General features: G+C 41.9%; 1 protein-coding gene across 1 annotated transcript in view; it reads right to left on the bottom strand.

The window, feature by feature from the left end:
* Positions 1-14,497, bottom strand: part of RSPO3 (R-spondin 3) — a 58,284-nt gene that overhangs the window by 14,684 nt on the left and 29,103 nt on the right. The window contains exons 2-4 of the mRNA XM_064706906.1: positions 12,030-12,221; positions 10,354-10,500; positions 7,852-8,049 (exon numbers count right to left, since the gene is read on the bottom strand). Coding sequence (XP_064562976.1) covers positions 7,852-8,049; positions 10,354-10,500; positions 12,030-12,221 — 537 coding nt within the window. The remainder of the gene's footprint in view (positions 1-7,851; positions 8,050-10,353; positions 10,501-12,029; positions 12,222-14,497) is intronic.

Here is a 14,497-nt window from a genome sequence, read left to right as displayed (position 1 = left end):
CCCAGCAGCCACGTCCCTTCACATTTACTTTGTAGCAAGATTGTCCAAAAGTGAGGAAACAGCTTGATGTGGGCTCTGCATCAACAGAAAGAAGTTGTGATGGTGTCCCACTGTGGCACACATCCTAGAAGAGCCTCATTTCCTTTTCCAGCAGTGACAAACGTGTCCCTTCCTCAGAAAGTGCTCCTTGCATCACTAGGAGTTAGGGGGAGGACTTCAGCAGCACGAACTGTGAGCTGTGATAGAAGGCCAGCAGGGTATGCGAGGATGCTCTGGCAGAGGAAGGAAGGGATGAGGCATAGGAGAGAATGGCATGCTGCTCTTTTGCACATTGCCTCTGCCCTGCAGCCCTGCAGAGAGGGGAGAGTGCTCCCAGTTTCCTGTGTGCCTCTCCATGACACGATGGGAAGCCACTGAAAGTGAAGGTGCCATGAATAAGTTGTCCCACATTTGCTCCCAGCTGAGCCAGGGAGGAAGATCAGAGACTAGGCAGACTCCTGCCTGTCTGCATAACATAACTGGGAGTTTGTTTAAGGACTCTGTTTGACCTGCCCTCTTCCCCTGTCATATCTGCTGCGGAGGGAATAGCCCCAGCTGGTCTGGTGGCAAGCCAGAAGGTGGACCTGGACTTTGTGGGCACGGAGCAGACCTCTGCCTTCTTTTCTTTCATGGAATAGACACAGTTGTGGGTTTCACTTTCTGAAGCTGGAGCTTTCAATCCCAAACATTTTTATTCAAGAGGGAAGAGTTTAGGTAGGTGCTAGAAATTTAGTGCTGAATGAATACCTGATGGATACTTTGCAAAGGAGAGGAGGATGGGTTCTCAAGGGGCTTGTATTCCCTTCAGATTTTCCTACAAAGCTCAGGCATCTAAAATATAGTTAGCTAGCCAATTCTGGAGCACAAGGAGGCACCAAAAGGGAAGATTAGAAGAGAAAAAGAGCTGATTTCTATCCCTTATTTGGTTTAGTGATCTGAGGAGGACAGCTCTCATTGTTCACATTTTAATAAAAGAATGCAATCAACTTTTTTCTGATTCAGTTCCCTTACAAGAACAATTGACCACATAGTTCTGTCTCAGCTTTGACACTATTCCTATTAATATGAGGTTGATGCTTTTTATCAACAGCATGTCCAGCACATTTTTTATAGCATGCTCCAGAGGACCTCAGGGCATCTGAGTCACCTCCCCAGTGCTCCCAGGGTCCCCAGGACAGGGAGGAAGCAGAAGGTAGCAAGAGAGGAGCTAGTAGCAGGAAAGGAGAACATCTTCCAAGGAGCACAGAGACAGTGTCAGCCCAGCACCCTGCGGGGCTTAAACTAATTTTGATATCTGAGGGCACAACCATTTTCACCTGACAGTACATCAGGATGCATGTTGTTCAGAGATCACAACCTTGGCATGGTGCACATGTACAGAGGGTGTGCATTCATGTGTAGTACCATAAATACAGGGGCACACAGCATGGGTATACTACCTGCTTGTGTGGTTCATGTGTGTCTGTTAGAACTGGGAGGTTTGATGAGAATCTAATGTTCACAGTAGCACAAACAAAATAACTTGTCATGAAATTTAAAATTACTACTAATTAGTTCAGATTTCAATGTCTCTGTTTGCAGGTAGTAACTTGGCAAAACTTTCAAAACTGCTTATGATCAAATCTTTAAAATGCTACAATGTTACAAATAGTTTTTTCCAGCCTTTTCAGCCCTTGATTTCTAGTCAGTATATCCTCTACTATTCTATTAGCTATTTTGGATTCACAAATCATTTTGACTCATTTTGGCCATATTTTTCCCTCTGAAGCCTGCTCTCCAGATGTCTTTTCCAGGTTGTGCCCATGTTTTCTGGCCAGTGGCAGTGGCAGCTGGGTGCTGACCGTGCTCTGCCTCGCTTGGGGTATCCCCAGGATGCCATTTCCCTTTGTGCTGCAGCTAGTGGATTCCCGGTCTCAGCAGCCCTACTACTGGAGGCTGGAAATGTGTTAAAGTTAAAGAGTCAAAACCCTTGCAAGGAAAGGAAATGAGAAGCCCTCTTGGCAGCAACAAATGGAAAATAAACAACCAAACTCTTCACAAGACAGATTCCTCAATTATAGTAACTCAGGCTCGCAAAGGCCAGAGCTAGGGCCCATTGGCATATGCAGTATGTAAACACAGGGATGCAGTAATTAGCTCTGTGCTCATTTTGAGGTTTCAGAAGTCCTGTGACCTGCCATGGGGTAAGGTCATTAACCATAACCACACTAGTGACCTTCACACAGGACACCCCATCCCTCACAGTTACACGAGTGAACTGTGTACTGGGACGTCTCCCTGGCTCGCATGCTCCAGCCCTCTTGTTTTAAATGCCACTGAGCTTTATATGAGTGAGAGGATGTGACTTGTGGAATGGATTGTGATAGGAATATCTTACTTTCCCACATAGCCATGCTTAGGACTTAAATTTGATTAAGTAAAAGTAGTCAATACCAGAAATATTTAAAATTGTAGGTTTTTTTTTTTTTTTAATCAGAAAAATATTTGCTTAAAAATAGTACTCTGAGGAATTACTGAAGTGGTGTGCAACTCCATTGCCTTGGGAAGAGAATTTATCTTTGGAGTATGGAGTGTATAGGGGTAGCCTATTCATTTGAATAAGTAGATGTACAGCCATTACTACACATTTATCAACACAATAAAACTCTGCTCTGACCCGATTTTGCCGAGACTAGGTAAAATTAGTATTGAACATGAGTATTTTTCAAATCCAATTTTTGTTTTACTGTGGCTGACCTGTGGCTCCCCTGAAATGCACTCATCCTGCTTGGAGTCCCTCCTCACACCACAGCCAATTGAAAGCCTCTTCAGACATTATCTGATTAATGTATTTGGAAGCATTATGTGGACATATAAGAGGTGGAAGAACTAGTACAAACAACAGAAATGAGCTGAGTCTCAGTTCTCTAGGCTATTTAATGGAACCTGCAGTTTTATACTCACTCATGTATGTCATACAGTATAGAAGTTATTATTTTAATTTATGTACCCAAAATTTATGCACTTCCTCATTAAAAATTCCTTAGCAACAAATCTTGTTCCCTTAGTTCCCTTCTGTTCACCAGTCTCTGTCTAGAATTCAGCTCCTTACCTCAAAGGCATTTCTCTCTCTCTTATTCCTGCTGTAAACTTAAAAAGAATCATAGCACAGTGTCTCTATTCTCCTTAGAGCTTAAACCATTAGCTGACAAGCTACCTTACCTCCAGGGGGCTGTAGTCTTTTAAATTTTGACTAAAGTTATCCCTCTTCCTCTCATAACTGTATCCTGCTTTCAGACTGTACAAGGTGACAACTGCTACATTCCACAGTGAAAAAGAAACATGCTATTCTACATTCACCCTCCCATGTCTTCATGTCTAATGCTTGAAATTTTGCCTGTAGGAATAGGAACTTTGTTTGGTTTGTATTGGCACAGAATGGGACACAGTTAAGTTACTACTGCTTCTGTCTTCTGAACATCGAAACACCACCAGCGTGCAAAAATTCAATATAAGAACGAGAAACAATTGAAATGTATTTATTTGCTTACAATAATGCAGCTGTGTAACCAATATCATCTATCTATTAGCTTGCATAATACCCAGATTTCTAAGGTGTCTTTCTTGTTCATAATTTTGATGAGTTCTTTTATTATCTTCAAACTGATCAAAACATATTCTCTGAAAGTGCTTCAAATTCTCTGATTGATGGGGAAGTTTAGTTGGGACTCAACAGGAAGTCATATGGTGAATATTCTCTTCTTGGCAGAATTAGTCATGAAAACATACAATTCTTTCCCTACAAATACTTTTGTATGCAGAATATAGGAATTTCAGAATATTTGTCTTTCATCCAATAAAGTCAATCTCATTTGCAGACAGTACTCCAGAGGGACTTGTGTTAGGCCAGAGCACATTTATTAAGGCAAAGAAATAATATTGATGGATAATTTGCAGTGTTTGAGGAGCTCTGAAAGCTCTTTTACTTTTCCAGGACATCTATTTGCCATTAACAGACATGGATACAGGAAACACATGTCTAAATTTTTATCTGTCAATGGAGGGTAGGAGCCAAGAACATGTTACATGTGGGAAGGTAAAACTTACAGTACACTGCACTGGGTGAACAAAACAAAAAGTGCGAGGAAAAGAAAGGAAGAAGAAAAAACTGGAACTTAATATTATATAGTCATGCAGACTAAAAAGAACACAACATCATGGGATTAAAAGAGGAGAATGATGAAATAAATTACTGTGAGGTTTGGATGAGATTGAACTACAAAAGGAGCCTGTATGCAAAACAAATGGGAATTACCATGTCAGATCACACTGGGATCAACTAATTTAGTGCTAAAATAAGTTAAAAAATCTTTTAGGCTAATTGAGCTATTTGTATCCTCATTATTCCCATTTGTTTGCATCCATTCTGAAAATATTATCATCTTCTCACAGTAAAACATCATTGCATAGCCAGTGAAGGGGAAGTGAAGGGTTGCAAGACATCTGATCAGCTCCAGTGACACACCAGCAGATGGAAACAAAGAAAAAAAGCTCCCTTCATCTGCTTTATCTCGTTTTGTGTGGTTGTTCCATAGACGTGTCCTTGCTGCTGTGCGATAGCAGCGCCTTCCCTGAGTAACATCCTGTCACTGACCTCAACGTCTCCAGCAAAGTCACTGAGGCCTCTGTGACGAGCACACCCCGTCATCATGTGGTCTTTGACCTAAATCCCTCAGCCACAGACATCCATCCAACATGGAAACAGCCAAGAGTGACCGAGCTGACCCTCTCTCCATGGTCATAGAGAAAAGATTAGCAGCACTGCTGGTCACTGCCGGCTCTGCTACGCTTCAAAAGCCAATGCCATGGAAGTTCAACTCTGAAGCAATGCCGAGTGGCCACGGGTAGCTGTACAATACAAAACAGCCTTTTCAATATTTCTCAACAGTAAATACAAACTTATTGACTTTCCCTTTCCTTTCAAGAGTTTCTGTTGTCACCTCCTTCTGCACTCACTGACAGGGCACAGCTAGCCTTAAGAACAGAGCCTGGCTTGCTTTCTTGGTCAATTATTCTATTGTTCAAAGAGGAATAAAAATTTCTTTTTGTGTAATAAGGGACAGTAGCAGTAGGGAAGATATGTTGCCTGGAGATTAATTTGGAAAGCTTTGTTTCCCCATTTCAGCAGGAATAGAAGGACAACTTATAGCTTAATTCTTACCTTCCTAGCCTATCACCATAATTCATGTCTGAATTATGCTCTTTTAACCTAATGTTTCATGTGTGATATTCCTCAGTTTTGTTAAGAATTATCTTTCTTAAAAAAAAAGTTCATCTCCCTGAAGCAATGAATGTGAAGGGGAAAGACTTCTGTGAATACTGAGAACGTAAATGTCAGAACAAAAAAAAAAAAAAAAAGGGGTCTCAGACACAGGCATACAAATCCCAAAGGCAGAGTCAGAGTGGGAACACAGGTTCCTCATTTGAAGGAATTATCTACTGAGCACAAGACAGGCTAGAATGTCGACTTTGACTTGCTCAAAAGAAGGAAAAAGGCCTACCTTTATACATACTGCAGAAGAGAAGGGAAGAAAAAGATTCATGATTGTGAACAAATTCTTGTGGTGCACAGTATTTTTCAAGTATGGTTTGGCTCAAATCCCATAAAATAAGAATGGATAGCAAAATACGTGAAGAACTTTAGTTTCTTCTAAAGTTCTTATTACACAGGAACAGCAGGCATTTCTCAAAGAGAAATGTCTTGTCCAATCTGAAGTGTTTGCCAAATTGCTATAAGCAAACACATAATATCATCGCCTCAAAAAAAACCCAGTTTCATAGTCCAGAATTACAGTTCAGTCCTATATTTTCATCTCTGTCAAGATTAGGCTTTGGTAGGGAAAAAAAATGGACTATTTCCCCAGTTACAGTGGGCTAATGAGAGGCTGTTTCAAGTTGTGCCACTGTGTAGAAACAGAACCAAGCATGGACATTTTGAACATAGAAATCCATAGGATTTCTAAAGGGAATCAGTAAACAGGTTGTCTTGACTGTGACCTTGACACAGGTACATTTCTCTACCTCTTCAGGACACTGCCTGACCCAAGGAGCAGAGGTGACATCTATGCCCTATAGATCAGTGGATATACCCAGTTCTTGGGTGAGGAAGAGTCACCTGTAGCTATCTGGTCCATAAGATCCTCCCTCTAACTGTAGAATCACAGAATCAGATAATATGCTGAATTGGAAGGGACCCTCAAGGATCATCAAGTCCAACTCCTGGCCTTGAGCAGGGTGCCACAACAGTCACACCATGTGCTTGAGAGCATTGTCCAAATGCTTCTTGAACTCTGCCAGGCTTGGTGCTGTGCTGTGACCACTTCTCTGGGGAGCCTGTTCCAGTGTCCAGTCACCCTCTGGCTGAAGATTCTTTTCCTGATAGCCAACCTAAACCTCTCCTGACACAACTTCAGGTCATTCCCTTTGGTCCTGTCACTGGTCAGCACAGAGAAGAGATCAGTGTCTGCATCTTCTCTTCCCTTCACAAGGAAGCTGTAGACAGCAAGGGGATCTCCCCTCAATCTCCTCCTCTTCAGGCTGAACAGACCAAGGGGCCTCAGCTGCTCCCCATATGGCTTCCCTCAAGGCCCTTCAACATCTTTGTGGCCCTTATTTGGACTCTCTGTAATAACATTATTGCCCTTCTCATGAGGTGCATCCCCAGAGAATGAGCTAACCTTCAAAAGGGTTAGAAGATCCAAGCCCCTTGAGCGTTTCCCTAAGTCATCTGCAGGAAGCCTGGCCATCATTTGACAGTGGAACAGGGGGTTGTTACTTGGTACCAGCAGCTACTGCTGCCTCACAGATGTTCACATGGAGGGTCAGCTGCTCCACCTCTTCTACTCACCCTCAGAAGGGGTGGGAGGAAAGAGAGAAATAAATGAGATGGGGAAATTGAAGGAATGGAGAAAAGGAAATAGTCTATAGTTCCTCCTGTGTCTACCAGAGTAACTTCACTGAGGACAGATCAAGTAACTTCCCCTCTGCAAGCAGGAAAGAATAATCAAACAACAGTTATCTACTGAGTGGAATTTATGTAAATTAATATTTCATAAACTTTTTTAGCATCTCTAGTCTTAACACATGTGATGCCATTCTCTCACTGCCATGCTGGGGAGTAAGTCCCACAAGCTGCCTTGCATGGAGGGACATTTCTGCTGGCAGCCTTGATTCTTGGGTGAAACCAAGTGGAGTTTCGCTTGTCTGCCATGCAATGCTGTGATCTTTCTCCCATGCTGGGACTCGATGACCCAGATGCAGATGTGAGGGTCAGGTTATGTTGTTCAGCCAGAGCTAGTAAAAAGAGTTCAGGCTGGGAGAGAGGCCACAGCACTGCATTTACAAGAGTTAAACTCTTGTAGGGAAGCATGAAATAGGAATTGTTTTGGAGGAATCCCTCTGTTGAAGCACGAAACTTGGCTGCCTGATACCCAACAGACAACACCCACCCTGACATGTTTTATGATAGATCTGTTTGTTCTGAGCGCTACAATGCAACTTTTCATCTTGGCAACTCTTTCAGCAGACAGAATTGGGAGACAAAGTGCCTTCCCTTCCGGCCCACCCTGTCCTCTCTAGATCACACAAAGCACATTTTTTGAGCAGTGTTAGGATTTTATTTACTGCAGGCAAAGGCACAATTCTCTCCAGCCCAGAAACCACCACATCAACGGCAGCTTTGATAAAGCCTGAAATTGAGGCCTAAGAATTCAGGTGTGAATTATTAAAACAACACAATATCAATCTCATATTATGATGATGATAACTTGGTACCTTTTCCTTCCTTCTGACATCTCTTTCTTTGTACAATACATTTTCTGCTCTCGGTTGTAGCTGGGCAAGGATTTCCCCTTGCTGATGGATGCTGTATGATCTCTTTGACCCTCACTTCATTTCCTCTTTTGAAACCACAAGTTTTTCCTTTCTTCATGCAAGGGCTCCACGGACTCCACTCACTGGTTTCACAGTGCACTGCAATAAACATAAAATAAACTTAGACTGACCAATATGTTTTTGTATACAGAATACATATGGTACATTATTTTCATTCTGCATCAGCCAAAAGGTGGCAAAAGCTAATGGAATTAATCAGTTGTGAGTTGCAGCAATGCATTGACAGAAATTGGATTGTTAAGGATATGCAGCACAAAATAATGTCAAATAATTATAACAGTTACTATTTTCTACTCACTGTTTTGTAATTACATTCCTGAAGCAAGGCAATAACAGCACTACTGGTCTCAGTGGAATCAATTACTGGGGTTTGTTCTGACTTTGGTTTGATGAGGTGTAAACCCTTTTAGCTTTGGTGGAATAAACTTTGGTCATGCCTGTGTGAAAGGTGAGTGAAGCCATTGGGTCAAGCTGCTGCAGCTCGTCTCAAAGGTGGAAATTGGGAAATTGATAGTTATAAAGGACCAAGTGATATCAAAAGATGCTACACTGGAAGTCAAGTGTCTTTGGCCACCTAAAGACCCATCATCTGTAGCATACAGAAGTTAGAAACAGGCAAAGCAGAGGAGAATTTGGGTCAGTGTGAGGTTTCAAGCTTTTCAGAATGGTGCATATTACCCTTTCTAAACCAGTGATGTGAATGTGCATCCTGTGCTGTTTGGAGGTCAGAAGATGTGACATTTCACACTTATCCAAAGAGTGTAAACAAAACATGGGAATAAACGTGGAAAGCTAACAATATGCTTTTAATAGCAATCCTTCTCTTAAGCCATCTTGCTGTCTTTCTCTTGAAAAAAGATAGTAAATGTATGTATTTAAGTCCAACTGCATGCTTAAGATTGTAAGTCACCACTGAAGAAGGAAAGACTTCCTGCTCCTCTATAAAGACCAATTAGCAAAAATTAACATTTTTCCAGATCCAGAATTTGCGTCTAAATTTTCTGAAACCTAATATAACAGACTTTAGGCAATCTCTGAACCTTCCTCCAGTGGGTTGTCATACGGGTCACTTTTTTCATGTTACACTGGGGCTCTTCTTCTAAAATAATTGGCTTTCACATGCACAGAAAGTTCTGGTTTTACTCCATAGTTTTAAATGGCTTTTCCTCTTTGAGACTGACTCATTGTTAAAGCAGCTAAGTCTACAGCAGTTGGAAACAGCCATCAAGAAACAAAAATGATCCCTTGAATTTCTTTCAAAGATGAAAGTCTTGAAAATAAAACCATAAAAGCCTACACTACCACCTGAACTAATATATATTTGATAAGGAAAATGCCTAACTAGGCACGTTAGTTTTATTCCTGCATTACTTCCCCTCCAAAACACTCGATGCCAGAGAGAGCTATGCACATGACACTGTGGAGAAGACTTCCATCACGCCCAGACTGTGCCTAAGTGCTCCCTCTCTGGTTGCTGGTGGCTGGAGAGGTTACGGCTTGCACTGCAGCTCACAGCCCTCAGCCATCACAATTCACAGCCAATGTACTAAAATAAGCTGAACCCTGCCACAGCTTCAGGGTGCCCATGGTGGGGGTTGCCAAGTGCAGCTGTTCACAGGCAAACATATCTCTTGTTCGTCTCCCATTTGGAGGGATGGCTGAGGCATGGAGCAGACAGTTAGGTGTGGTGACCTCTGAAATTGCCCTTGTGTGAATAATTGGAGCTTTTGAGTCAGAGGCTCAAGATACAAAAGCAAGTCTCTTCTCCACAGCCAGTGAGTCACAATGACATCAATCTCACTCCTTCAGTGTCAGTGACACCCTATTTGTAATCCTCATTTTCTGAAGTCTGGTGATTATTGCACCATTTTGGAGATTGGAGGTTTTTTGGGGGGATATTTCCTTAATATATTAGTTTTTAGCCTTCACCTTTGAAAAGGTAAGCTTCAAAATGTTGTTGCATACATGCTTTGAAGGCTCAGGTGGTACAAGGGAGCTAAAGTAAAGCCATTAGTATTTTAATCTTTTTTAAACTACATGTGGGATCTGACTTAGGCTTTTTGAAACTCTGCTGTTAGTGGTGCTGCACAGCAAAGGAACCAAGCAAGAGATGGATGTCTTGCTACCTCGGGGCAGACCAAACAGGCTGTCCTTCCTCTGGCAGAATTGCCCTTAGTATCAAGGCTGTTTTTGCAGGACACAACCAGGTTTGTGCCTCTTGTGAAGAGGCAGACTTGGGAAATACCTTGAGTGTTTTGTGCTGGGGAATATATCTTGTTATGAAGAACGTTTTCATTTCCCTGGTGTTGTAACTGATCATGCCTTCCTTAGGTCCCACACCTCCTCTGAGAAAACAAGGCAGAACATGGGGAGCAGACTCACCAATGCTGGTGCACTCCATCGTGTGGTTGTTGGCTTCCAGCCCATCAGGGCACTTTTCAAGGCACTTTCCACTGTATAAGTAAAACCCACTTTTACACTTTGTGCAGAAGTTTCTGGTGAAGCAGGTATCACAGTCAGCTTTACATTCTGAAATGCAAACAGTAAACAACAGCGATGTTGCTCTGTGCCATGAACTGCCATGGGCTCTCTCACATATACCAGAATCACACAATTCTAGCGATGTCAGGCAATCCTCAAAGGAAACAAATTATGTTAGGTCTTCTTCCTGGCCAGTACACATGGTGAAGCCAGCCACAGGTGACCCTGGCATGGGTGAGAATTTAGAAAGGATGGCCTGATGCTGAACAGCCTCACACTACTGATCTTCTTGGAGACCTGTGCAAATGGCAGGCAGAGCAGAGCACATGAGAATAGCACTGTGCTGCTTCTGCCCTGCCCTGGCACCACACAGGTACTAATTAACCCCATGGGACACAAGGGCTAGGTCTGCTCCACACTCCTATCTCCTGTCTCCAGGAGATAAAAATATTCATGCAGGAGAAAAAAAAAATGCCAGAATTTAGAATCTGCTTAGGAGCGGTTTTGATCAACATATCTTTCTTTTTCTTTAGATGGTTCCCTGATGTTCAAGCAGATGTTCTGTAGTATTTAATGTATTTTCTGTATGACAACCCAAATTGGCATTGCTGATACATTTCCCAGTTCTCAGAAATTTTTAAGAGAAATGCATAAAACCTTATGTATGGCACAGCTTATGTTTGATATGCAAGGCCACACACTGCTAAAAAGTGAGCAAATACTTTGCAGTGTCAAGTTGCTCTGTAAGAGTTTACTCTGGGGTCCATTCATTAAATAACTTTTATTACCAGGTAAAAACTGGGAGAATTTCTTGGCCAGTACTCTTATGTTTTTATATCACCTGTGGGATTAAAAACAGTGAATTCAACAACACAAAGAGGAGTGGGGAGGACATTGTGATCCTTTCCAGTTCATTTATGGTTCAAAAATCCATAGTGGGGTCAAAATGTTGCCTGAGCAGTAGAGAGTAGAGTTGGCTTCTCTGTCCCCCAGCCTGGAAACAACACAAACCAGTAAATTCCCCCAAATCAGGCTGAAACCTGGCCAGCTGAAACCTGGCCAGCTTCTACAGGCATTTAGAGGACTACAGTGAGCTTGAGACAAGCTATAAAGAGACCAGGGCAAACCACATCTCCAAAGCATGCCACCTGCCACTTTATTTTCTTGCTGCGGGGCTCAGGCGAGTAAGGGCAGTGGGTTAGACAGCTCCAGTACCAAGATTCAGCATTCCTCAGTCCCCTCTTTCTCTTCAGAGCTGCCAGCATTCTCTTGCTTCTGGAGGGCACTGGTGCCCACTAGTGCTTCCCCTTCACATGGGGATGTGGAGGAGGAGGAGGAGGCCATCACCTGGGTTCTAGGCAGGTCATTCATGCAAAGCCAGGATCCCTGAGCTTTAGGCCATTTTTGTGGTCTTTAACTTCTTGCTTGGGTTAATATTTACTGCACTACTACAAAGAACTGAGCAAATAAGGACAGAGCCTGTCCATCTCCTTCTCTATTGACTTGACTCCTAAGAAGACACAGAATTCCAGAGAGAACAGACAAACCCACGTGCTTCCCCCTTCCCCAGCACTTACTTGCACACTTATTAATGTCGGGATACCGTGTCCCATAGTATCCGCTTGGACACGAGGAAAGACACACTCCAATCTGTTTCATGCCAATCCTCTCCAGAACAAAGAAGAGCCTGGGCTTACATGACAGGCATCCGTTGTAGTCAGAGCATGTAGCACACCCTCCTTGGCAACCCTGGCTCACGTTAGGATGCACTGAGAAGAAAAGAATTAAAAAAAAAAAAAAAAACAAACTGTGAGAAAACAATACATTAAACAAGACCATGACATAATGGTTCCTCTGCACTTGGAAGGGTGGACCATCCATCTCTCTGACAGCTCTTAAAGATTGCTTCATTTTTTCTTGTGTCTCTTATGACCTGACTTGTCATTTTAGAAATTATTTCAGCTACATAAAAATGAGAAGCTCAGCTGACATCTTTGCATCTTGCAGATATAACCAACAGTAAATGATCTTTGAAATAGATGATATGGAACAGCAGCATTCTAGAGAACATTCATTTTTCTCTTCCTTATTTTCAGGGGCTTTTCTGCCTTGTGTGCACTTGGCTCAGCAGATAAATTCATATTCCCTTATTCTTTCTTTTCCTAGTTGGATGATAAAAAATCCATCTAGTATATAGTTTCCTTTGTTGACTAAATGCCATTTTATTTGAGTTCTGCTGTGCAGGAGTATGCCCTTGTAAGATCTGATGATACTTTGCCTTAAAAAAAAGACACAGGAGAGCCATCCTTCTCACCCTCCTTCTTTCCCTGGAATGTTCTCTCTGGCATGTTTTTAATCTCTAACAATTACAACCTGATGTTTAGACTTAACTGTGGCATTTACCCTGCTCCAGTCTCAGCATGTAGCATAGGTAGGATTATATTTGCCTTTCAATTGAATTGTTCTAATTCTTCAGACAAGGAAAGCGAAATTTATTACACACACTCCCTAACTTCTTTAGGGGCTTGAGGATAGCAGGAAAGAGGATGCTGTTGCAGACTGTCTTTTCAGTAGCAGACATTAATCTGCTGTGTGATACAATGAAATGTATTAGTTCTCAGTGGTAGGAAATAAAGTTTTGCATCCTCCTGTACTTGAGAAGTTGTTACCTTACCTACTTTTAGTTCCTTCGTGCTTGCTTTCTTAAATAAACTGAAACTGAAAAAATAATGGAGCATCAACTAACGCCAGACCCTGTGTGCCCTCTTGTTTTGGCCTTGCCTTGCATGAAAAATGGTAATTTTTTAAAGTGCAAGCTTTCATCTCTCAGCCTAACAGAACTGGTTATATTTCATGTATAGAAAAAATATAGTCCTCATTTACATTTGTAACTTGTATTTCTAAATACTATTGGCTTCCTGTTCTGCCTTCTCCTCAGGCCAGTGACAATTTTATAAATGTGCACATGCATGGTGTGACTGCCTATTTCAGTGCTTTGATTTTATTTTGATCTGCAGACACTGCTAACTAGCTTGCACTTGCTTGCAATTAACTTGTTTTTTTCAACTCCTTTCTGTGGAGCCCTTGGAAGCAGAACCAGGAGTCCATATGAATCCATGGCTGGCGTGTTGAGAGGCAGCACTGCCTGCTGCTCAGGGCAGGCTTGCCTGGCAGGGAAGTTCAGCAGCACCTCTGTGCTTTGCTCACTTACACTCTCCGCAGAAAAGACATGTCCCATGAAAGGGAAAAGCACTTTGCTGGGCTCTGAGGCTTCAATGGCATGTCCTGCGACCTGAAGAACCTCAAAGGGAATTCAAGTTCATTCTTCCTCTTTCATTAATAAAATGAGGAATGAGGGTTATTTCTCTCAGTAGGACTGGGCACACATGAAGTGTACAAACTTTGGCCTTGCTGTGCACAAACAATTTCAGAAAGAATACAAGAACTCAATTCTCTGTGTGCACTGAGACATTCATTTTGTAGCATAACCTGGAGGAAAGTGTGTTTACAATGAGTACATGACACCACTCTGAGAATAAATGACATTCAGCAGCGACAAGTTGCAACCCCAATTCAGTTATCATACTTGCTTTCACTAGACTCTCAAAATACTGAATACTTAATAAATAGAACACTTTTTTTTTTTTTTTTTTCTGAAAATATTCCAAAGGCACAGAGCTTATTGGTTTTGAAATTAAGAGCCTGGAAAATTTTTTCTTTCTAAAGTTAAGTAAATGAAAACATCCTTATCTCTCTCTCCTCTGTCTTGTGGCCCTTGTATGAAACAGCTTTAAAAAGGCAGACACAGTAATGTGATCTAAGAAGCTGACATTATTTAAAAACTATATGTGACTTTCCTTCATTAAGTCTGACAGTTGGATGAAAAAGCAGCTGAAGTACAAAATATTTGTCATCAAAGCTGCTGTATAAAATATGGATGATCACTTTTGACGGGAAACATATTATGTGTGAGCACCTGTGACACATCATTATGAATAGATTCTCTTGACAGAGAAAACATTATGTGCAACTGCTCTGAGGTCAA

Source organism: Zonotrichia leucophrys, chromosome 3, assembly GCF_028769735.1.
Source record: "Zonotrichia leucophrys gambelii isolate GWCS_2022_RI chromosome 3, RI_Zleu_2.0, whole genome shotgun sequence".
In the NCBI taxonomy this organism is placed as follows: domain Eukaryota; kingdom Metazoa; phylum Chordata; class Aves; order Passeriformes; family Passerellidae; genus Zonotrichia; species Zonotrichia leucophrys.
Note: the sequence above shows the minus strand (reverse complement) of the source record. Positions and strands in the feature narration are given on the sequence as shown.